At 41.9% G+C, this 25,530-nt stretch overlaps 1 protein-coding gene across 4 annotated transcripts in view; it reads right to left on the bottom strand.

Moving 5' to 3' along the window:
- tns1b (tensin 1b) overlaps positions 1-25,530 on the bottom strand; it is a 210,939-nt gene that overhangs the window by 126,638 nt on the left and 58,771 nt on the right. For all 4 annotated transcript variants that reach the window (XM_030757953.1, XM_030757954.1, XM_030757955.1 and 1 more), the window contains exon 2: positions 13,839-13,953. In XM_030757953.1, the coding sequence (XP_030613813.1) occupies positions 13,839-13,953 (115 nt within the window). The remainder of the gene's footprint in view (positions 1-13,838; positions 13,954-25,530) is intronic.

Genomic DNA, 25,530 nt, shown 5'->3' with positions numbered 1-25,530 from the left:
GGGTGATTTCCTTCCCCTGGTCCTTTGGAATGAGCATATAGTCCCACAGGGCTGGGCTGAACCCCCTTACAACACAATCAGAGGGGCAGGGGCTGGAGAATTTCCTCTTCCTCCACCCTCCTCACTCTCACTCTCTCCATCCTTCCTTTCATATTTTCCTCTCGTGCACAAACACGTGCACACCAACATACACCGTACGTCACTCCTGTGTATACACACACACACACACACACACACACACACACACACACACACACACACACACACACCAAAACCCTGAACCTGACTCCTCAGATGGTTTTTTCCCCATCAGTTTGCTCCTCTTTTTAAACTGCAAACAGAAAACGAATATAAAGGTGGCCACAGTTACATGCCTCACACATTCACTTGGCAAGTGAAAGGTTGCTGGTTCGATGCCAGCCAGAAAGAGAAATGACCTTTGGGGTTGCATCAGGAGGGGCGGAGCTACCTGCTGAGGTGACCACTTGTAACAAGAGAGCAAGTAGCTGTTGGTGCAAACCAAATAAAAAGGTCTTAAACAAACAGCTTCATCTTTTAAGTATTACACGAGTATCCAAAGTCTCTACAGAACAAATACTGCCACAAAATGAATGAACAATTCTGAAAATTCTGTTTGAGTCTGGAAACACCGTCAACTTATCAAAGTTGACGGTGTTTCCAGACACGGTGTGTCTGGAAACACCGTCACTTTAATTTTGTTTTATTAAAGTGAAAACAAAAATCTCATTGTCGTCCCAAACGGCATCCCATCGGTTTGAAGCACGTTGGACTGGCAGTGCTTTTTGCTTTGCGAGCAGTGGCGGTCCTAGCCTGTTTGGCGCCCTGGGCGAGCATCCCCGCCGGCGCCCCCCCCCCCCCCCCCCCCCCCACACACACACACACACACACAATAGCGATCGCCGCACTACTACACTTGGGGGGGTAATGAGCGACTGCTGTGTGGTGTATGTAGCTTTCTGCCATGGTCTGACAGACAGGCTTTAACAGAAGGTCCCCCCACCATCACAGGCACACTCAGAATTTCTTTTAAATTTTTATTTGAAAAAACATGGAAGAAACTGAAATATTACACAGCTTCTGCTTACCTTTATCTTTGCTTGTTTCTCCTCTTCTTCTTTTCTCTTTTTCCTAAACTGTGCACCTGATGGCTTTGACCTTTTCCTTTCCATCTGCCACAATTCGCCACCACCACCGCCCATCCCCAGGGTTGTCAGATCTGACTGACAGTTGCCAGCCCAACACAACAAAACCTCCACTGAAACTCATGTTAATAGCACCAGGTGTGATATATATTTAAATATACAAGCTTTGGGTAACTTGTTAAAATTTTGGCTGCTTTTCACCATATTTGGTAGGTTTTTAGGAAGTTTTTATTGTAAAATTATATATCTATATAATTTTATAATTATATAGAAATATCTATATAATATTCCACCCCAATGTGTTCACAAGCTGCCCAATCTGGCAACACTGCGCCATCCACCAACATTTGTCCAAACTGTCTAGATTCGTATTTGTGTTATTTTTTTTATCAGGATTCGGGTTCACACAAATACTGTGATTTAATGACCATATTTACAGTATTATAAATGAAATTGGCTTTGTGTTCTATCAGTTGTGTGCATCTAATTTTATTAGACGCACAGATTCATTCTGTGGAACATGGGAGGAAAAAAAAAAAAAAAAGAGTCAGTTTTGCATATCTCGCAAAAGTTTTGCGAGATCCTGAGTTACTTTTGCGAGATCTCGCAAAACTTTTCAATATTAGGACATACACTTCGCGTTAATCTTGATATGGCAGTGTCTGTGAGGATGAAAGGTTTGGCGAGAGACTGCCAGCAAAAGTCGCCTTTATTTATAATTCAGCGGTTACTGTTGGCTGTAACCAGGCCCAAACTGTACAGGCATGAATGAATGAACCCGGCTGACAGTCTCACTCTCACGCCATCACTTCTTCACTCGACTCGCACCCCAGGCTGAGAGGAGAAGGGGGCGGGGCAGCGCTGTGTGTGTGACGGTCGAGTGAAGCAGTGACAGCGAGACAGAGAGAGAATCCCCCGCCTGCCCTTTTTCTTCTGTTACAACCTGTCTGACCATGGCAGAAAGCTACATGCAATACACAGCAAGCAGAGGGCGCCCATTATCCCACAAGTGGAGCAGTGCGGTAGGCGTTGCTGCGGCGATCGCAATGCGTTGGGGGGAGGGGGGCGTCATGCCGCCCTAGATGAAATGCCGCCCTGGGCGGCTGCCCATGTCGCCCATATCAGAAACCGCCACTGTTTGCGAGCATTTCCAAAACTCGTTTTTAACCAACACGAGTCGCAGGCTGCCTTTTCATTTGTGGTGAAGCTCAGCATCGGAGGCGAGTGAACAGCTTTGCGACGCATCAGCGCGCCTTAACACACTGCCTGATCTAGATGTGAGGAGGCAAAACTAGCAGCAGTATGTGCAGGAAAGTCTCACGGTGATGAGACATATTTAAGATAAAATTATATTTCTGAAAGCCTTTTCAAAACTTTGAGAAAATCAAACATCTTTTTTTTAAAGTGTATATATTCATGAACTAACACTTTCCAGGAAGTTCCAGGAACAGTTCTTATCTGTTCTGGCTCTGTCCTCACACTAGATTACAGCTTTTACTTTTTCCTCTTTTTCCTTTAAATACGAGGTCAAATTAAAATTAGACTCAATGACCTTTGCTGCAGCAGAAACCCTACTTCTCTGAAGTTAATGTCCTGTGCTTAAACCCACTGCTCCACCCACTGCATCTTCTGTGGACTTCACTCTTTGTGCTACCTTACACCACTCATCTCCCATCATGAAGAGTTAGATATTCTAAAGCCTGACAAGTGAGGCTAAAGTAGGTGAAGGAGTCAAGTTCCCTCTCAGACCACTCAAAGGTAATTAAGAATTTTTAAATGTTTTTTGGCCAAAGACACCTTAAAAAAAAAACCAAAAAAAAAAAAAACATGTTGTCCACCCCAGCTTCAAATCCATTTATAGGTTGTAAACAGCGAGTGTTTGAATTGGCATCTCTGGGTGTTTTTGCTTGAAAGAATGTCTGCTCAGTGGTTCAAAACCCACACATGCAGTAATGTTTTTGTTGTAGCCGTCGTTATAAATTTCACTAACACTGAAGTGAAGGGAGGAAGACCTTCAGTGTTTATGATGAAGATGTCTGGCGAGTGTAACTCTGCAGCTGGGGTATATAAGATTTAAACAGTTGAAAAAAAATAACATTATTTTCCTTGTGATAATATGTATTTGATGGAGAAAAACTCCTGTATGTACCTCAGTGGTAATGGGATTTTTTTTTTTTTTTAGGTTGTGATAACAGCTTTGTGGATATACTGCAGCCACTGACAGAACATCTTCTTAAAGATCTAATCAATGTCATCCAAACAGGAGAAAGATTGTCGGGTTAAAAGACTGCAGGTGAAGCTGCCCTGTGTTGAATTTGCAGTTCCTCTAATGACCACTAGAGGCTGGCTCCAAAAGTGAATCAATCCCCACAGACTCCCATGTTAAAATGTTCAACTTTACAACGGAGATAAATATGTTTACAGCCTGTTACATAGAATAGCTTTGGCCTCCATTTGGGTATCATGAGGGATCAAAGGTTGAGGCGTGGCTGCTCGTGGTGTCCCATCACAGACAGCTGGAACTGATCTGTCTGTTTGGCCTCATCTCTGCTAGTTCAAGTCACTGAATATCCAAAAAGTTTGTGTATTTTTAGCAGATATCTGTGTCTAAGTATTGTACTCATAAAGCTCATGAATGCATCTTGCTAACTAACCTTGTTTGCAATATCTTCATATGCTCACCTCTGACACCAACATGGCAGAAAAAAAACAAACAAAAAAAAAACACCAATGCTTCAAAATGCAGAGTCCAAAACCAAAGGGGCCCAAAAGAAGCAGTAAATAAGCAAAGGTAACAATACATGCTCTGTTGTGTAACTAACTGCATTTAATAAACAGGATTATCCATAAGCCAACCAGTCATTTTGGTATTTGTCTTAAAAACTGAATATTGTAGACAAAACAATTATCCTGTCACAAAAGTGACTCAACAGATGAGGGCATTAAATCTTCTGTTGTTCCAAACACTTGGAAATCTGTGGTAAATTTCACCATTTCACCACCTGATCCATATTGCCAGGTGCAAAGAATGTGCCTACACATGCACACCGTTTGCGCCATCCTGCTGTGCACTTGCTGCAGTTTCTGTGTACTGTAGTATTAACGTCAGTAATTACCGGCACCCAGCCATCTCTATCCATCATTTGACTCACACGGAGTGTCATCATTGAGCCCACATGTTTTCCCCGGCTTAAATCCCTGCCTGTGCTGGGATTCTGTGGGCAAAGCCCCACCTTCATTCAGCTGCTCAGGGTTTCTTAACACTGGAGATCCCCACAAACATTGCAGGGGAGTTGGATAAATCCTGAGCAAGAGTTCCCATGGACTCAGCTCTGTGCCATGAGTTTGCTTCTTCCTGACAAAACAGAACTTCCGTTTGTTTACTCTTCTGTCTGGTTGTGTGCGTGTTTCACTCTGAGCATTAGTCTGGCTTTGTTTTGTTGAAACAGCTGTTTCCCCGATACAACGTGCAGCCACAGTGAAAAAAAAAACCAAACGAAGAAAAAAAAAAAAAAACACAGGAAAACACGCAGGATCGAAGTTTGTAAAAAAAAAAAAAAAAAAGAATCCTGGATTTTTACTCTGAAAGTCTGCAGCAGATAAAGTTTGAAAGAAAACCTCTGCTGCCACCTGGTGGTTGTTGGCATCCCTACATCTGTCATGTTTCTAAATGATGAGTTGACTTTTTTGATGCTAGCTCATGACTCGAGTGGCCTGGCGTCCAACCTTTTGTGGAACTGCACTATTAATCATTGTCTCACATTTCTATTGGCAAGAAATATGTGCCTCATAAAGCTGATTGGTGCATCCGTACTAAAACCCAAAGATGAACGGCAGACAGAACATCAGCAGTTTTAATAGTTACTGTGATAGGAAAAGTGAACATGGAGTGTACAAAAACTATAGCATGTGTAACATGTGCCACAAAACCTCTTTGCTCTTTAGTTTGATGGGACTGCCACCCTAAAAAAGACCCTAAGTTATCTAACTGAACATCAGTAACATTAAAAATATATATATATATCACAGTAATAAACAGGCAATATCTCTATACAGTACTGTGCAAAAGTCTCGAGTCACTCATTTCTTTTTGCATCCAAGGAGCCTGTCACAGTCCTGGGTCTGCAACCCCTTGTTTCTTAGTTTATGATCTTTTGTAGTTATGTTACCTTTATTATTACTGTTTTTGTTACATTGTTTCATGTGTTCCTAGTTAGTTCCATTGCTTTACACCTTAGTTCTCCCTGTGTTCCGTCCCAAAGTGTTTCCCCTCTGTGGAGTTTCTTGTTTATTTTTCACAGTGTGTCTCCTGGTGTTGTGTCTTGTCTGCATCCTCTTCATGTGGTGTCAGGTTTGCATTTGCATCAGTCTTCTCACTTCCTGTTTTATTTTGACATCCCCTGTCTCTTGTGCTTTGTGTTTTGATTTACTTCCTGAGTCTAGTTAGTGTCATTCTGTTCACCTGTTTGCCCCAGCTGTTTCCACTCACCCCTCGTTCCCTCTGTGTATTTACTGTCTCAGTTTTCCCCTCATCAGATGTCAGAGTCTTCTTGTCTTTGTGGCAGTGTTGTGTTTCCGTGTTCTCCATGCTTTTGGTATTCCTTAGTTTCTTCCCAGTTATTAATTTTGTGTTAAGCCAATTAACACTGACACATGAAAACTCAGCATATCTCAGCATGGTGTGCAGTTTGTCCTTAAAATATTTCATGAAACTGGATGAGTGGAAGACATAGAAAAAGTGTCAGGCCTAAAAGACTATCGCAGCTGATGAACAGTATCTGAAAGTCATGGCCTTAAGAAATAGGGAAATAAAATCCAGCAAAGACCTGACACGGGACACAAGAGATAGCATAAATAATGTGTATAAATACGAATGAGATGTTTTGTTATTTTGTTATTATTGGATTGTAGCTTCATGTACATTAAAATGATCTATAGAAGATTGGGTAGATTGTATCACAGGGCACTTTGGCATGGGTAGGTGTGTGTAGCCATGCATGCTGGTGTTAGCTTATGCATGTTTGGTTAATATTATAATCCAGTTTAATTATGAATTTGTAAAAGGCAATGGGGACAGGACTAGATAAGCTATTGCTTCTTCCTGCTCCCTTTTCGAACACCTTGAGATTGTTATAAAAATACATTGCTGGTCATTTTATTTATTTATTTATTGATGTTTGATTTGCATTTGTTATATAGGTGAATATATGTATATATGCATATATGGATATATGTATGTTTTATTTTCCTACACGTTTATTTATTTTCATTGTTGTTTTCTTTTCATTTTATTTTGATTGTTCGAAATAAATTGAATAAAAAAAGAAAAAAAAGTCATGGCCTTAAGAAATAGGGAAATAAAATCCAGCAAAGACCTGACACGGGACACAAGAGATGCATCTAGACCAGGGGTGGGCAACTCCAGGCCTCGAGGGCCGGTGTCCTGCAGATTTTAGATGTGTCCCTGATCCAACGCACCTGAATCAAATGACTGAATTACCTCCTCAGTCTGCAGTCAAGTTCTCCAGAGTCCTGCTAATGACTTCTATATGTGATTCAGGTGTGTTGCATCAGGAACACATCTAAAACCTGCAGGACACCGGCCCTCGAGGCCTGGAGTTGCCCACCCCTGATCTAGACCTTCAGTTGATCCACCTACTGTTCACTGAAGCCTCACCAGAAATGGGTGGCAGTAAAGAAGCCATTCTTAAAGAACTGTACAAACTCTGTTTTTGCCTTTATATGCTGTATTTCCATGTATGTTTCCACGTTTCAACAAATGACTGCACAAATTTCCCATTTTCAAGCAGAACATAAAGAAACGAGGGGTGCCTCAAGACTTCTGCACAGTTGGGGTGGCTCCGGCTCAGGTGGTAGAACAGGTCATCTAATAATTGGAAGGTGGTTCGATTCCTGGCTGCTCCTGTCTGCATGCCAAGTGTCCTTGGGCAAGATACTGGATCCCAAGTTCCTCTCTGATGCAACCATCGGAGTATGAACGTTAGATAGAAAGCACTATGAAACAGAAAATAGTGCTTTTATGAATGTGTGTGTGTGAAGGGGCAAATGCAAGTGTGTTGTATAAGTAATCAATGAGATCTTTGAAATAAAATGCTGAGCCTTAGTGTACAACATGAACATCACATTCTGTTTAAATTAGACTTAAAACTAGCATCTGACAACATAAATTACAGCTCACAGGACCCCCAGTGGTTTTTTATATTTGCACTCACCCCCTGCTGGCTGCCATGAAGAGTGCAGGTTTAAGGCACTTTCCCAGTGGCTTTACCACTCAGACCTGGAAGCTCTGTCCATCAGTCAGTGGCTGAGCTAAACTACAGACTGCGTTCTGCTGAACAGCATCAAGTACAGTTGTAATGTTCCCATCTATCCAGCAGGTGGCTCCCTAAATGCATGAACCAATCTGTAGGTTGCACTGTGGGGGGGCTGGTTTGTTTCCATTACTCCACTATTTGAACAACAACAAGCCGTGTGATCAGATTTCTGAGACATGACCAAGCTAATTAGAGAGCAGAGCATGTAAGTTCAGAAGAAGAAACTGCATCAGTAAAAAAAAAAATTAAATCCCCTCAAGCACAGATTGTCTATGTGCCATCACTTCCCATAGACAATCATTGCCTCATCATCAGTTTAGTAGATTAGGATGACGATAGACTGGGAGACAGTCGTTTTCCATCATTTTCATCCATCTGCTCTCCTCATTAAGCCAGTAAGTTCTGCCAAAGCATGGCGTCAGTGTTACGGCTTGTGTGTGTGTGTGTGTGTGTGTGTGTGTGTGTGTGTGTGTGTGTGTGTGTGTGTGTGCCTCATTGATATGAACTTGGCCACTTGCTGCACAAACTGAAGCAAGTTCTTATGCTGCCTGATGAGTAATGAACCTATTTTGACATGTTTTCACAACCTAAGAATTTCTTAGCATCAGTGCATAGCATTAAGGTACAGCTCCACGTGCAGGCAGCCCTGTGTGTGTGTGTGTGTGTGTGTGTGTGTGTGTGTGTGTGTGTGTGTGTGTGTGTGTGTGTGTGTGTGAGACTAAGGGAGAGTGAAGGTTATCGCCACTCTGTTCTTGACAGCTTAGCTCATACAGCTGGTATGTGACAAATCCCAGTGAAAGTAAACACACACACACACACACACACACACACACACACACACACACCTGCTATTGTAGTGCTTCTCTGGTCAGTCCCTGCAGGTCTGTGGAGGGGACCGTGAGCAGTCACAAAGGAGAGCAGAGCTCCACCCTTTTCAGAAAAAACACTTGTAACCAAACTTTGAAGATTTTCTGAACAACATTTTTGAGCTACAGAAGTTTTATTGAATGCTTGTGACCCTTTGGCCAAATTCTCAGTTGTGTTTTACCTTTTAAGGGCACAACAGCGGCCCTATTGTACTCCACATGAACAGCACTGTTAAAGAATAGAAAAGCCAGTTCCTGCCTTCAGGCCCTATTCTCCAAAAATACCCCACCAAAAACAGAGCCACCCCCCCGACCCCAGCCACTGGAAAACTTCAGTCCTGACCTGCGTCAACACACTATTGTCTAACACCTTGTATCTTAGCAACTGCTGAAGAGAGAGGAAGTGGAGCTGCTCCTGTCATTACAGGTCCATGTGACTGCAGTGTTGGTAAACAAGAGCAGAAGCGGGGGGGGGCTGTAGGAGAGAGGGAGGGAGGCTTCATTCTGAACAGCCATTTAAAACATGTTGTGTAATCAGCTTGTGGAACAGTGGCGATGAGAGCACCACAACAATCTTCATATCTGCTTGGTTAGATGTGCAGAATCTCAGGAAACAGGGAGGAAGCAGCTGGCCTGGCTCCATCGAAATGCAGCAAAATCTGCACGACCAGCACCGAAAGTTCATTAATGTTTGTGCAAAAACCTCTTTACGCACGGCCTCATGAGACACAATAACATTTATACCATCACGTGTCCACAGGGTCTCCAGCTGACTACTTTTGTTACTTGTTTTTGTACAGATTAAACAAAGATGTTGATTAGAGAGAAAAGCCAGTCTAGCAGTTTCCATATACTCTTTGTTTATACGCTAACACATTATATTACAAACCTGAGTTTGGAAGCAGCTCCTCAGTGGGTTGTACAGCAATTCAGTGACACAGTTTCACAAAGTTGGGGGACCAATGTTGTAAAGACTGGGAGTGTAACAAGCTCCAAAACACCAAATCCAGCTCTAGTGTTCCTAACAGCTGAGATATCCCTGAAAGTGATGAAATGAAATGAGGTGATCATTTTTAAGTCTGTTTTTACTTTCCGTTTATCGTAGATTGAGACACAAATCTACTTGGTTGGGTCATGTACTGTATGTAAAATGTGTACATAGCCACTATGGCTTCACTTATTTGTTAACTAGCTAACGTCTTTGAGGCTTTATGCTCACTGCCGTTTTGTTTTTGTTTGCTTGGAACAAGTAGTAACCGTATCTGGAAGCTATCAGCTAATAGATATCTGCACGGCAGCTGTTATGAAAGGTGGCTTGGTTAAGGTTAGAAAGAGATCATGAGCTAGGATTAAACACCCTTTTACACCATTCAACACATATTTGAAAGCTCAGTTTTTAAGTGGAGGAGACTGACAGACCGTTTGGTGTACTGAGGTGATGAGAGAGCCGAGCGTGAAAGCAGAGTTGTTACTGTACTGGTCGATCTGTGTTCCTACCCTCACCTACAGCCACGAGCTCTGGGTAGTGCCCAAAAGAATGAGATCACAGATACAACTGGAAGGAACGAGCTTCCTCCATAGGGCGTCTGGGTTCAGCATTAGAGTTGGAGCGAGGAGTCGGCCATGTGGGGTTGACGCTCAGAGTGGTACTGCTACTTCTCCACATTAAAAAGGAGTGAGATGACGTGGGTTAGGAATCGCACTAGGATGTCTCCTGGGTGCCACCTAGGTGAGCTGTTTCAGGCACATCCCAGGGCAGCTTGGAAACACCCCGCTGGAAGAGGTGGCCTTGGAAAGAGAGATCTGATGCCCCTGAAACCTGGCGGATGGATGGATGGATGGAGTTGTAGACTGCCAATCAGGCTGCCGCCTAAAGGTCACTTAACTTTAAAAGGCAACCATAAGTTGTAACAGCTGCTTTGGGATTGTTTTCTGGAGTAGGTCAGTCTCCTAAAATGCTTTATCCTTACTCCAGCCTGTTGAACTGCACTTTTTATCATCCTTAAACCTTTCTAGCACAGTCCCACTGTAATACAGCACATGTGCACCTTCAAACTAAGCTCACCCTGATGAAATCATCAGGTCACATCTTCATACTTCACACAATAAGACATTTTACAAGTGTTCCCAAAGCCTGAGCTCTCAGTGCCTCGTTAAGTTTAAATACTATACCATATAAGACATTCTGTCCCGAGGAACTATAATTCTGCATCCTTTTCTAGTCGCTTCTAGTTTTGGCAAAATGGGAATTTAATGAATCATATGACGTGGAGACAAATGGAGGAAGAGAAAAACAGAGACTGCTAGACGTCTGCTGTCTGAGCAGGCAGCTGTCTCCTGTTCACTTTGTGTTGTCCTCCTAAATCTGTCACGTACACACACACACACACACACACACACACACACACACACACACACACACACACACACACACACACACACACTCCATTTATTCATACACATGACCAAACCCAGATACAAGTAGGGGAAGAGAATTACACTGAGGTAAATTAAATCAAAATACAGTCCAGTGAAGCCTTGTCATGATGGTTTCTTCCTCCAATAAATCATATCTTACAGGCGATGGTCCCAGGTGCTGTCCTGTGTCAGTTTATGACTGTCTGCACACACAACTGAACATTATTTAACCAGAACAAACTGACAGCAGCAGCCAGTGTGATTCATTCAGAAATAAATGCTTTTTGGGGGATGAAACAGGTGACTTATCTCTTGCTGATCACTCCAAAGAGCAGAAATGATTTGGAGAGACTTACTATTTTTTTGTAAAGATTTCACAGGCCTCCTTTATTATATTAGGATTGCTGTTTACTTCTCGCCGAGCAGTAACCGTTATGACTGAAATATGAAGGGCCAAAAATTTCAGTCCCTCTTATGGCCACTTGAGATCCATTAAAATGCCACCAAGGTAGGCTGTGGGTACCTCCGGGGCATTTTTAATGGAATTATGTGGCAAACAATAAGAATAAGAACAAAAAAAAAATGAGATACAGTTCATCAGAGAAGCCTTGTGCTTCACTTTTGGTGAGTGAAAGTATTTTATTTGTCTGTTAATTAGCAACAATCTGTGCACATATACATGCAGTTTGCTTACCAAGATTGCTAGCATTAGCTAACTTACCCTCAATCCAAAAACAGCAATGTTAAGAACTTTGTTTTTGCTCCTGTGAAATACTGCATCCTGTGTGGAACATGAAGGCTAATGTGAAGATTTAATTACATAAATTATGCCACCGTACAGCATCCAGAACACCTGGAAGCATGAGTCAGATTACAGAGTATAATACAGGTGGTGAACTTCAGTTATTTTTATGGTCAGGAAAGGCATTCTTTACTGTGCCAACATACATAATCTTGCGCTGCTCCATTTTGCTTTGTCACCTACAGACCTGCTTTACCAGCACAGCTGAAGGAAACCTTCTGTTCTTCCTCTTTATGTGTTATGTAAGAACAGATAGATCCACACCTTACAGTATTGCAAGTGAGCTTTTAGTGCTTTTTTTTTTTCACATGAGCATTGCATAAGATTATGTCAGACTGCCTTTAAGGGGCTGATAAGATACCAACAAACCGTCTTCATGTTTTTCTAAACTACATCAACTCATCCTGTGTCAGTTTTGGGAAGCTACAAACTAAAAATCCCCCCAATGTGCCGGCCCTCACATCCAGCCTTTTCCGCATGATTTCATTTGACGTTATCGGAGTGAAAACAGGCATTTCCACTACAACATGATGTGCCAAGCAGGCCGAGGTCATATATTCTTCCATTTTTTTTAAATCCTACTCTGAGCACCAGACCGAAAGGATTTACTGCATCAAAACGGTCAGAAAACGGTGACCACATTAACATCTGTTACTGAATCGCAGTCACTTTCCTGCGATTGTTTGATGTTTCATATTATAACTATCACAGCAATTTCAGTTTAGAAACAAAAACAATAAAAACACAAAAATACCCAAGACTAGAATCCGTGTGAGCTCATGTTAGCTTAGCAGCAGAGACACACTTTAACGCACATTTGCTTCCATCTTTGTTCTATTAATGATGATTGCACTGGTGCAAATCAATCAGCCATCAGTCAACCACATTGTCTCTTCAGTAAACACCATTAAGGAAATTGAGAAGCTGTTAACCTTTAGCCTTCCTGGAGCTTCTTCTGCCCTCCTCTGTCACTTGACTGACTAAACCCTGACACAAAGGCAACCCCAAGTAACCTTGGATGACCTCTCATTTAGACCACTGACAGATGTGAAACAGATACCGCCTTCAGTGTCCCAGCAGTTATCATACAATCCCCATGTTCCTCTTAACTGTAGTTTGGGGACATTTAAGAGATTGAGGAGAGTTTAGATTATTAGTCTAATGAAAGTGTTTTGCAGTCCTGTTTCCAAAATAAAACAGGATGTAATCATTTGTAAATCATTTAAACCTTATAGTTTAATGGAAAATAGTATAAAGACTGCATAAATGTCTCCCCAGTTTCACTTTGATTACAGAAAGACATTATTTAAAGATTAAAGATGTCGATTTACCGATCGATCTACGTCCCTACCCTCGCCTATGGTCACGAGCTTTGGGTAGTGACCGAAAGAATGAGATCGCGAATACAAGCGGCAGAAATGAGCTTCCTCCGAAGGGTGGCTGGCCTCTCCCTTAGAGATAGGGTGAGGAGTGCAGCCATTCGGGAGGGGCTCAAAGTAGAGCCGCTGCTCCTCCACATCGAAAGGAGACAGTTGAGGTGGTTCAGGCGGAGCGGCGGCTTTCTGCCCTCGTTGGTAAGTGCATTCCATGACACAGACACTAACGCAATCACAGCATAACAAAATTGTTGTTCTTATACAATCATGCTTCATTCTGTTGTGCCTTTTCCACAGTTATTTTTTCAGGTATTGCTTGTTCTGTTTTGGTATGTTGTCTTTTTTATTTTTTTTTGTAGTTGCAGCATTTGAATTGTTTTGGTTAGTTTAGTGGTGCTCTGTCTTCTTTTTCTGTCTTCTCCCCTTTCTCTCTCCTTCTTTCCTTCTTTCCTTCTTTTTTTTTTCTCCTCAGCCTGTCAAATGGAATTAAATGTATATGTACACAAATAAATAAAATAAAAAATAAACAAACAAACAAAACACAAACATTAACAAGAAAAGCTTATAGAGACTCTACAGAGCTTATCGTGGAAGAATAAATATGTTTGGCACAACAGTGCATTCAGATCACAATTCTGCTTGCAAACACTGCCAGACATGACAGGCTTTAAAAAAAACAAAAGAAACAAAGCTTGTGGTACGAGTGCAACGCGGACTCGCAGAGGTAACAAAACCAAAAGCCAGAAAGCATTTTAAAGAGTCTAAGGTGGGTTCATCAAGAACAGTAAACAAACTACAGAATCAGACTTTCAGTCCTGTCACCATCATGAGGTGCTGGGCAGAGTCCTGATATGGGAATTTCGGGGCAGTTGACCTACCTCGGCAGATGAGTCCGTCCTGGACGATGGCTTGTTTGCAGGCGCTGCAGTGCTTTGCCTTCTTGAAAGTCTTCACCCGGAACGTATGGGAATGAAGAGCCTCCAACTCCTCTGGCTGCAGTCAGGAAAACAACAACAAAAGACAAAAGAGGTGGATGTTAGTCTAAAAATGCTGCAGGCTTCAGTGAGTCCAGGTGGTGTGAGTAATTTTGGCATTTTTGTGTCCAGGTGTTCACTGAAAAACAAAGGAAATCTTCTTAAATGGTTCACTTTATAAAACAGACCGTACTAATGTCATCGATACGATCAGACTGTAATTCAACACACATCAATCCTTACAGTCATCTCGGGAGCAGCCCCTCCTCCAGGGGCAAATCATTACAACTAAGTTGTTTATGCTTAAAACATTGCTTAAAAATCCTCTGAAGTCCTCCCAGGAAGCAAAGCTATGGGGGCTTAAGCTGTCAGAAGCAAACTAAAGAAAGGAAAAAAGAGAAAACACGGTCTTATCTCTTGTTTTTCTTTCTTTCAACCTCCTCCTTCTTCTCTTTCCTCCCAACTTTTGACCTGTCATCTCTTTGCCCTCCTTTGCAGGTGTGTTACGCAACTCTGTGGGGAAACTTTATCTCCCAGGTCCGTTAAACATCCCTGTGTCTGTCTGCAGCCTGCTGGTTTTTTCTCCACCGTCTAACAGCCGGCCCTCTTCCTGCCGGCTTTGTAAACTTGGTTTAAAGCAGTGACGCAGACCGACTGCTGCGGCGTCTTTACAAGAAATCTGCATCATGTTTCCGAACCCCCACCCCACCCCAAACTGCGAGCAAATATTTTTTTTAAAAAGTTCAATCACGGGGAAACGTGACATCATTTTTGTTGTTTATTTGCTCAGCTGGTCTCAGTTTGTGTCTTAAGGGATTAATGCCCAAATGAATCCCCCTCTAATCGAGGCAGCATCATCCACTGATGATACTGTTAAATACTTCACCACAGCAGGTTTATATTCCATTAGAAATGCTGGAACGGCATTCATCACAACCTGCAAGTACTGCAAAACAAACTTAAATGACAGTTCTCTGTAATAACTGGGCTGTGCATTGCAGAATTTAAATATATGCCATTCGTTTTTACTCTGCAATCCTATTGAATTTCTAAGTCCAAAAACCTTGAAAGACGGGAAAATGTCAGACCCACATTTCGGTTCATTCCTCCATGCATGCGTGTTTTCTCCATGTGCACGTTTTTTGATGTACCTAAATGCCTTAACTCTGCATATGTTCTCTGCTGGGATGAAAGAGAGAAAATGGATGTGTTTTCATCGCAGGAAGTGCCCGTTAGCATGGCGTTCAGCCATGAGGCTTCCATTAAGAGTGCGAGTCTGTGTCTGCGCATGCCGGACAGGGCTAAAAGTGGCCATGTGGTTGGCATATTGGGGGACTTACTGTACTGGAATTCTCAAATGGGAAGACCACAGAGGCATATCGAGCACATTACAAGGAAAATTAAGTAGTTCCCTTTCTGAAAGAACTGCCAGACCACCGACCACAGCAGCCTTAAATCCACTAATGCCCCCCCATTGTTTTTCTTCTCATCAATCCCAACAGGAATCATGTCGGAAAGCAGCAGAGTGAGAAACGACAGCACAGAATTATAAATCAAACTAAGTATCTGTTGGACTGAGTGTGTCCTCGATCTTCCCATTAGACTCCCCTACAAGTGATGTGACAGCGGAGCTAACTGGTCATGGAAGTGCTCCTCTGCCTGTAACAAAAGGTGTCTTTTTTTGTTAGATATGTATCAACTCTAAAAACATCTGGATGCCTGCAGTTCTATCCCGGCTTTAAAAGCAAAGTTTTTAGCTCCAGTAACTCCAGAGAGGATTGGATCTACATGGTTTGGTTTTTAACAGTCTTTTCCAGATTTGTTCTGGTCTTCACTTTTACAATGTTTAAACTAAAAGTGCAACATCAAAGACATCGTGGGGATTGTATGATTAGGAATTCTTGGAACTTGATTCATATTAGTGATTACAGCTGTCTGAGCCTGGATTTCCTCAATGCAATGGCATCTGGGAAGCAGTGAAAACATGTGCAGGTAACATTTCAGGTTATTCTGCAACATAATATCAAGAGATTACCATTGTGAATAATAAAATGACTCAATATGATAACTCAGTGCAGTGTTTAGATATGACAGGCCTTCAACATTTCAATGTCTCACCATTGCACAAAAGATTAATGTAGCTTTTGGGTCTGAAATCTGAAGCCAGGTAAGGCCACCACGGGGCAATATCTGCTGCAAAAACACCTCTGGTCCTATAGGAGTCTATGGGAGAACGTCCCTCAGCCCTGACCTCAGTAAACACTTTCCTGAAGAGTTTATGGCATCAGTCACTCATTTCCAGTCACACTGAATAAAATATTATGTCCATTTTGTAAATTTTGGTGTTCTGAGTGTCAGAGATGAGGATTATCCAGGGTATCCTCAAGGATTTGTGATTAACAAGTCATTAAGATAAGATAAAACTTTAATGATCCCACGATGGGGAAATTTGCGCATTACAGCAGCTCAGTACAGAGAAAAATGAAAAGGATGAGTAAAAACAAATGAGCTAAAATAGAATAGAATAAAATAAAATAGAAAAAAACTATACACATATACATAAGCACTATATACATAAAATATATATATCAATGTCAATACACACATGTACATATACACACACATCAAAACACTATATACAGATATCAAAACATTATATTATTAGCATTATTTACATTACATTATTAGCCAGTGAGCCTGCAGCTTCACAGTTGGATCCAAGCCTCGCATGTCACATCCTGTTTCAAAAACACCAAGAATCCTGTCAACTTCCATGCAGCGCAGAAGCAAAAGTCCACCATATTAAGAGAAGTTTTAGCAAGACAGTAGTGCCTATTGTCAGTGTGTCCTGGTCAGCAGACATCTCTCTCTTTGGAGGCCTTAAAAATAAGATTCAACAGGCTGGCTCTGTGAATAACCATTAAAGCCTTATTATGTATTATACTTTCTCAAAATTGATTGTTTCTCTGATTCAGGAGCTTATTCAGAGGTTTAGGAACTTAAACATACGCCATCAGCTTTACGGGATGGTTCACTGTTTGTTTTTCAGAGCCGCATGGCAACAGCAGGACAGCCGACCCTTCATTCCATCTCCCGGCTACGCCTTGCCACTACATAACATGATTAGCTTAATCTAGTTAGACTGAAATAATGGCCATGGCTGTGCAGGATGCACCATGTTGGCATGGGGGCTTCTCTGAGGAGTGGTGGAGGTCCCTGCCTGGCACCCATGTACATGTTGGTGCCACCATGCCAAGGCCCTGGCTAGCACCTGCTGGGTTGAGGCTTTGGATATGGATTTGGATTTTGAGGAGCTGGAAAAGGCTGATACGTGGATTTAATAGTACACCCTGTCAGAGTAATTCAAATACATCTCAGCTTTGCCAAATTATACCAGATTTTGTGGAAATTGATGCCTCTGGAATGAGGCAGGGCACAAATTATGTGTACATTAAAACACTGGTTTTATTTCTGGGAATCAACTGTCAACATAAGGAGTCTATACTCTCAGCAAGCAGGCGCTAGAGGAACACCTGTTTTTAAGCTGCTTTTGTCACAGGCCTATTCTCAATGCACACAATCAAAAACAATTCCTGTGGGGGCTGCAATGGCATCACTTGTTTTGGATGCAATTAACATGACGACATTTGGGAAGAGACGTGAAGTAGTACTGTGCTTTTTAGTGACTTGTGAAGAAATTCTCATGTATCCTGCCTCCAATGGTATGCATTAAATTTAATGAAATACAATGATTCAGCACATGGCAGCATAACAGTACAGTAGTCTCAAGAAAAAAATAATAAAATACTACACAAAGAAAATACAGGAATGTGTTGTTTTTTGTTTGTTACTCACGCCATAGTATCACAACATTAACATAATGTGAAGCAGGTAACAGAAGGAAAAGTGCAAAATGCAAAAATCTCTTAGGTACTATATCAGTAACAGTTCTCAAGCTGACACAAGAGTCCTGCAGACCATTGATTAGACAGAAAGAAACAAGTAACAGGTGAAACATGGAACATCAAGCTGGCTTGCTGCCTTTTTCTGAACCGAAGTTCATCCCTTTGCTGTGTGCAAACAACCTCCCACCAAGAAAGCCATCCTTTTAACATCCTCCATTGTTCCTGTTTGTGTTACCTTTGTGTTTTTACACAGTTATGACGATCAGTGAAAAACTGGGAAAAAGTACCAAAAGCGAGTAAAGTCAAGCCGAGCCGTACCAGGCGGTGAAACGAGGCATTAGCTCATGTGGAATAATGAAGTTCGGACAGTGCTTCATCTGCATGATGCCTTTGAAAAGTGGGTACCAAAGCCATCAGACTGCCTTCTCTATGATCTTAATGCACACGGCAATTAATTTTAGTAACTTAGGGATTTCCTAGAGCGCTATATTAGCTGATATTAGAATAGTCAAACTATAAAAAATAAAGAGTCTAATCCCCTAATCCCCTAATTCCGTATAATAAACATTTTTCGCCTTTACTTTTCTTCCTTTGCATCAGTAATTTTCCAAAGTCCTCACTGAAAGAGACGTTTTGTAATTTCTTGACTGTAACAAGTTTCACCCTCTTTCACCCCTTCTTCCACCCTGCCTCTTCCTCTCACACACACATCCATACTTCTACACTACACTGTGTTAAACAGGCAGGATGTCTCAATCCAGGAGTCTATTCAGCAGCCTCTTTGACCGCTCCTGAGCCTTCTCACACTCTCCCAGCCCTCTATCCATTCACACTCCAGGACTTAACCAGTCAGTCGCCCACTGCGGAGGGGGGTGTGGGAGAGTACAGTCATCCACTGGCATGCCACTTGTCTTGTTTATACATTTTTATTCTCTGATTTCTGTGGGTAGACTGGTCAAAATGAGGCTTGAGGAGTGTAATGTGCATAGAGGATACTCGAGCTGAAATTCCTTTTACTCTGAAGGGTTTAAATTTGCAGTATCACTCGAGTAGCAAGTAGTCCAAGACGTCCTTCTTCACACAGCCACACAAAAGAAAGAACTCCTCAACAGACCCGCCTGTTTGAGTCCACTTGCCCTCCCCAGAAATCTGTGCTTCAGTCGTTTAACCTCAGAATGTAAATACGGCGCACAGCAATATAGCAGGACGCTCCCTTTTGTGAGCCCTTAATTGTTTCCGATCATTAGCGATTCACTCGATGCTCTCAGAGTTTGTTTATTGTTTGGGGGGGGGGTGGAGTATATGGGGGAGTCGACTGAGGAGACAGGGGTGATGAGGAGAGCTATGGGGGTGGGGAGCACAGATCTGTATAATTAAAGATGTCCCTAAGAGTACATTCACAGGATATATATTCCACACTGATCATTTTCTGTTTCAGCGTGTAGCGGGTCATGCAAATGGACTCTGTCCTTCACATTTGGGTCACACTTCAGGCTCTCGAATGGGCCACAAAGAAAGGAAATGGTTTCAGACAGAGAATCGGGACCCCCAAAAGCTGGGGTCAGGGTGTACACATACCCCCCCCCCCCCCCCCCCGTCAACTCGGGCACTGCAGCTCCTGGGAACAGACTCCCGTTCCCTTAGAGACGCACGCATAATCTCATGCCTAACACTCATTAGCACACATGAGCAAAACAGGCCCTCTCGTGCATAAAGATGTGCAAATACATACACACAGATGAACAGACGCTTCCATCACACATGCACACACATACATGCAGAAATGCCCGACCACCACTCACACATTCCACCCTCGTTTTATACTTTTCTTTCCTCAAAGTCCCAAAAAGAAAAGAAAGGTGTTCACTTAGCATCTAACTCTCCATCGCTTACATATTCTTCAAAGTCTTATCTTTGTTAATATGTTTGGGTTGGCCTCTTCTTTTCTGTCACATCACCAATTTCCACATTAATTCCAGGAACCTTCAAGGATGCTGATTTTCCCAGCTTAGCTTCAGGCCCAGCCTTGAAGAGTAACGCAAAGGCTGAAATCAGACTGTGCAGATATTTAGGCCTGACCTTTGGTGTTGTCATCTGTCCACCTTTGGATTGAGGGTAATGAGTCCACATTAAGTAATTTAAATATCACTTTAGCTGTCTCTCCTGTGCTTTGCTCCTTGTGTTGCTTTCACATATGAGGTGAAACAGAGAGCAGAGGAGAGGAGAAATTACTCATCTCTAAATAGCCAACACTGTCCTGAGGCATTTTGTGGTAAGTCCTAACATTTAATCTTAAAAATGTCCAATTTTTTGTGTTCCTTGACACAAATTCCCCTCCATTATTTTCAATTATGGAATATGATTTTTTTAAAACTGAGATTTAGGTAAAGATTATGGTTTGGGATAAAATACAATGACTGCCACAATTGTCTCTCTCCTTTTTCTTGACTGCTAAACTGACACATTGCCTCTAAGAGTCTTGATGATGTGCTGCAGGCATGAAAAGCACTTTGTGGTAAATCATTTATCATTTTCAAATCATGCACTTTAACAATGTTTTGCAAATGTTTTTCATCTTTGTTTAAAATACATTTCTCAGTGCATCCTTTTAATCTCTTCTGTGAGTAGTTTTTAGTTTGGGATGATTTGTTCTGTCAGTGATGGGATTGGTACAGTAATTTGTTTATCGAAAACAAATGAAGTCACTTGTACACCTCAGAACTGGTTCAGTTTACAGCAGTGGTCTCAGACCACAAAAACCAGCATATGCTCAGTATTATCATCAGTGCCACTGTGCTGCAACTGACTGATGTTGACCAAGGTCGGGCTTTGGCTTTGCAGGATGCTGGCACGCGTGTCCAAACTGTTGCTGCAGCCTTGCATGTCCATGACAGCACAATCTCTGATCTGATTGTTCTTGGGGGAAATCTGACTGGCAGCACCCGCACTATGGCCGTTAGAGCAGGACAATGCCCACCTCAACACTACCAGATTAGGGCAGGCCTCTCTCGATCAGTAGCATATCCAAATACTTCAGCCAGCATTTAGTCCTGATATGTCTCCCATTGAACATGCCTGAGACATGCTGGGTCAACATGTTCATCAGAGGCAGCTACAACCAATGATCACTGCACAGCTGCACTCAGCCACTCCTCAACAACAGATCCAAACATTTGTGAAGTCCATGTGCAGACGGGTGACTGCTTGCATCGTGCCCTCATATTAAATGTCTTGTATACATTCATTATGATGCAGGTCTATAAAATCTATTTTTTTGGTTTCATGGGAGGATAACAGGTCAAACTGGGGGCACAGACCATCTCCCAAAAGCAATGGCAGGAGAAACACTGTTGTCCATGTACCGGAAATGTACAATTACAGCAATATGACCTCGTCACCTAGCAACAACCACCATAGTTTGATTAATGGCAGGAAAAATAAACTCAAAATTGAGAATTTAAAAAAAACATTTGAAACACATTTGTCCAGTTTTAGATGTCAGATAGCACTGTTTATCTTGTAACAGATATAAAGTTTTGAAATGATACTGTACACACAGCTTCAGCATGTATTAGGTAATGTTATAGTATGGAGATAAACCCTTCCAGACTCTGCTTGGCAACAGACATTCCCGCTGAATAAGGTAACCGAGAGGCTGTTTTTCTCCTTAAGTTTAGAATTCAAAACTATTCCCTCGACTGCTTCCCACATGTGACTCATGCAGAGACCTACGTATTTACACACACACACACACATATATGCTGATTTCACCTCTGATTACACTGGCACTCCCATCCAGAACTTCATGCATTACCTCACATACAGTACACACTGAACCATGTCTGTATGTGTACACACACCTCTGACACTTGGCCTACCTGCTCAATTCAATTATGCAACCATCAGGGGGAAAAAAAATACAACATATACAATATTAGTATATGTTGTATTGATCTTCAGTGTTAATATGAGAGAATTTCCTTTTCAGAGAAGTAGTTTAATAAACAGACACAAAGCTAGACAATAAAACAGGAAGCACTCAGAGAGTGCAAACCTCTGCCAGGGCAGCTCACTCTCTGGGCAGTATTTACTTTTAAGGGAATAGTTTTGTATTTTGTATATACTCATTTTGTTCTTTTTAAACATACTTCAAGAAGTTTGTAGTGCAGTAACAATCAGATAAGGGTAGGGTGGCAGATGTTTACACGGCTGTAGCTGAATTCATTCAAAACTCTCCAAGCTAGCGTGTTTGCAGACAAAATGATGCAAATGCTACCAAAATATAAGTTCCTTGGTGGAGGTAATAAATGTGAACATCATAAAAATAAGATAAAACCATCAGCCTGTAGCCTCATCACAGTCAAAATGTGACGATGCTAACACATTTAGCAAGCACAATGTTCATGATCGCAACTTTGCAGTTTAGCATGCTAACATTTATTAATGGGAGTTATAAGACATTAAATCTTCAACTTGGTGATGATGAAAGAGAAAAACAACACAAACCAGCTCCACCCACCAGGGCGAGCCATCCTAGTCTTTTCTCAGCTTTCAGAAACCATTTTTCTCAGGACAAACTAATGTACTGTAACTACAGTAATGCAAAGTGCACTTGTGCAGACGCGTCACCGGTGATACGCAGTGTTGCCAACTTAGCGACTTTTTTTTTTTTTTGCTTTTTCCAGTGAACTTGGAGAGTTTTGGAGATAATCCTCCACTGTCGCCGTGTTTTGTGTACATACAGCCTTCATACACTTCGACAACATTTATGTAACGTGGGTTGGGGCAAAGCATTAAAGTCATGATGTTATTGCATAAAGTTCATTTGTAGTTCTAAACATATTTATGGTGTTTTTTCCTCAGTTTCTGTCTCTCCAAGGATGGTTTTCCTCTCTTCTACAGCCTCGATTGCAACTACTTGTGATGACGTCATATAGCGACTTCTAGGACAGCCAATAGCTACTTTGCTTACTGAGGCGCTGGCAACAGTGGTGATATGCTCTGTGTTAAAGGGTTAAGGAGAGTCAAAGATAGCAGTAAGCTAGATAGGCATCACCTAAAGACTAGATACTGTAGTAAAGTTCTTCTATAACTTCCATATTAATGAAACCCCTTGTTTAGTAATAACATCTGGCTAAATAGTCAAGTTAGACGTGTGCTAAAGACAAGGACCATCATATGCCAAGAAAAAGACATCAATAAAATGGAAAAAAAAAAAGTTTTAATGTCTAAGATGACATATGTCACTCAACGGTATCCCGTGCTCTCATCACTTTAATCTCTTACCTCAAAATTCAAGTTTAACATGGGACACGCCCACTTCGCATTGCCATTAGTTGTTTTGGCCATCATTGCCGGAAGTTGCCAACTGTCACTGACCTTCAGTGGCCTCTGACGTCTCACACAGTACAGGCTTAAACCCAGATACACAATCAGAATTTTCTGACAAGTTACTATATGTTACCCTGAAATATCACACTGAAATCCCAGAGTACATGAGAATAGAGAAGTCTCTGGTACGTTCTACTTCTCCCACTTTAACTGGTCCTAGAAAGTAATAATCACACCACTCACCCAATCAATCCTGACCACACGTTTAACAAAACAAAATGTTTTGGCTTCATACTGATAAGAAAAGCAGGTTACATGCAGAAAAGGTAAAAATTGGGTTACTTTGAGTAAGACACTGAGATAGAAAGCGAGAAGAAAGCCACCACAACAGAAGAGACAGACGAGCACAAGCACAAGCTTCCCCTTCTGTGCCGATTTCCTACAGCCTGAGTGAAGGTAGTGAATAGCACATAAACACACGCAAACAGTGTAGCGCTTCATCCTTGACCCCCACCAATCAGACACTACTGTTCTTCCTGGTGAGGCCAAAGGACTAACCGAGACCTCTCCAGTCAACTGGGTTAATCGGCCAGCTAGCACACTGCTGTCTCTCACATGGGACACCATATGCATGGATGGACATTTTAACAAGACGCACTGGGGTGATCACCGCATGTCTCCATCTGTTTGTGTGCATATACATGTAATGCTCGCTGACTCAATGAGTGTGCAAGCAAAACTAATTTCACATGACTGCAAACAGAATTTCTGAAAGACTTCTCAAGAGCCTCTTCTGCTTTTGTGACCCCCCCCCCAAACCCTCCCCCTCGCTGTTTACAAGGCTGCTATTCTTCATCTTCCTCGGGTGGCAAAGGACAACTGACCTCTTCCCCAGTGCCTGACCTACTCGAGCCTTTCCCCAACACCAGCTATAAATCCAGAGCAACCTCAACCTCTATATGCTTTCCATCTCCTCTCATGATGTCATGTGACTATAAACAACTCAAATAGCTGTGATTGGAAGTCCATGGGAAAAAGGCAAAGAGGCTGCCAGCTTGAACTAATCAATTAAATCCTTGCTGCGATTCTAGTGTTAGAGAAAGCAGTTTGGTGAATTCTGCTTTATTACATAGAAAATGCACCAATATCCAGGAGAGATGGGAGACTGGGGGCCTGTGACACATTTAAGGAGCAGATAAACATGCTCGAGTGTTACTGCTCACACACTTCATTCATGAAGCTGAGATGTTGTATATAATCAGGAAAAAAAAAAATGTCCTTTTCCTGGAAACTTTATGTGCTTGCAAAATTTTACCACAAATTTTCACAGTGGATGCAAAGTGTAGTAAATCATTTTAATTGGTGCTAATGATATACAGCCAATCCGAGTGAGGTATGACTTTAATAGCAGGTTTAAATGGGGGTCACTCGAAGATTAAGTCCAGCTTTGACACTAGCTAACTCATACAAAGCCACAAAAAAAGCAGATAATTTAAGATGCACTAAAACTTCAGTTGAGAAATCAGAGGGAAACTGCCAAATGCAAATGCTACCTATAAAGTGGTGCTAAATGTTGTAATGCACCCTTTAACCCAGTGATTAAAGTAAATGCTGCCTTTGAACTGATGGGACAAGACTGCTAATGTTAGCAGTAGTCTGGTGCCTGTATAAGCTTGTTGAAATATGTTAATGCTACAGCTGAAATAGCGTCAGGACTCAGGTAATCACGGACTCTACTAGAGTAGCTCTGCATGATTCACAGCTCAAAATAATCCTCATTTATCCTAAACTGGACTTTGGTGCAGACTATCAGTACATCATCTGTCTGAAACAAGTCATTTTAGCTCCTCTTCCTTTAAGTCCACTTTGTCGTGATTGGCTGCCACTTGCAAACAGACGGCTTGATCAGTAGGTGGGCGGGGCTTTTGTGATCTCAACCAAAGCTGTGTGCTCAGAGATGCAAAAGAAGAAAAGGATGGTCTGAAACGGAGCATTTAAGACTAGCCCAAAGTACATACTCAGATCTCATTATTATTCAATACAAACATCCTCCGTTGTAACAGTAGATATGATAGAAAATCATATCTACTGTTACTGCTTCCCACATGTGACTCATGCATAATATGTTTTTAAACGATCCAAGACAGTAGAGCACCGAAGACACGGATTCTTAAAGGCAGAGCTGATAGTTGCAGGTTTGGCCACCCCTGTGCAAATATACAAACACCTTTAGCAACTGTGTCGAATGAGCTCAATTCATACTCTAGTTTATCCAGATATTGTTTTGCACACAAAGTGCATCTGCGTTTACGATGGTGTAAGCCCATCCTGCAGCTCCTGGTGCTGCTGCCATTAAAAGG

This window comes from Archocentrus centrarchus, chromosome 21 (assembly GCF_007364275.1).
Source record: "Archocentrus centrarchus isolate MPI-CPG fArcCen1 chromosome 21, fArcCen1, whole genome shotgun sequence".
NCBI lineage: Eukaryota > Metazoa > Chordata > Actinopteri > Cichliformes > Cichlidae > Archocentrus > Archocentrus centrarchus.
The sequence above is the reverse complement of the archived record's forward strand: the minus strand, read 5'-3'. Positions and strand labels throughout refer to the sequence as shown.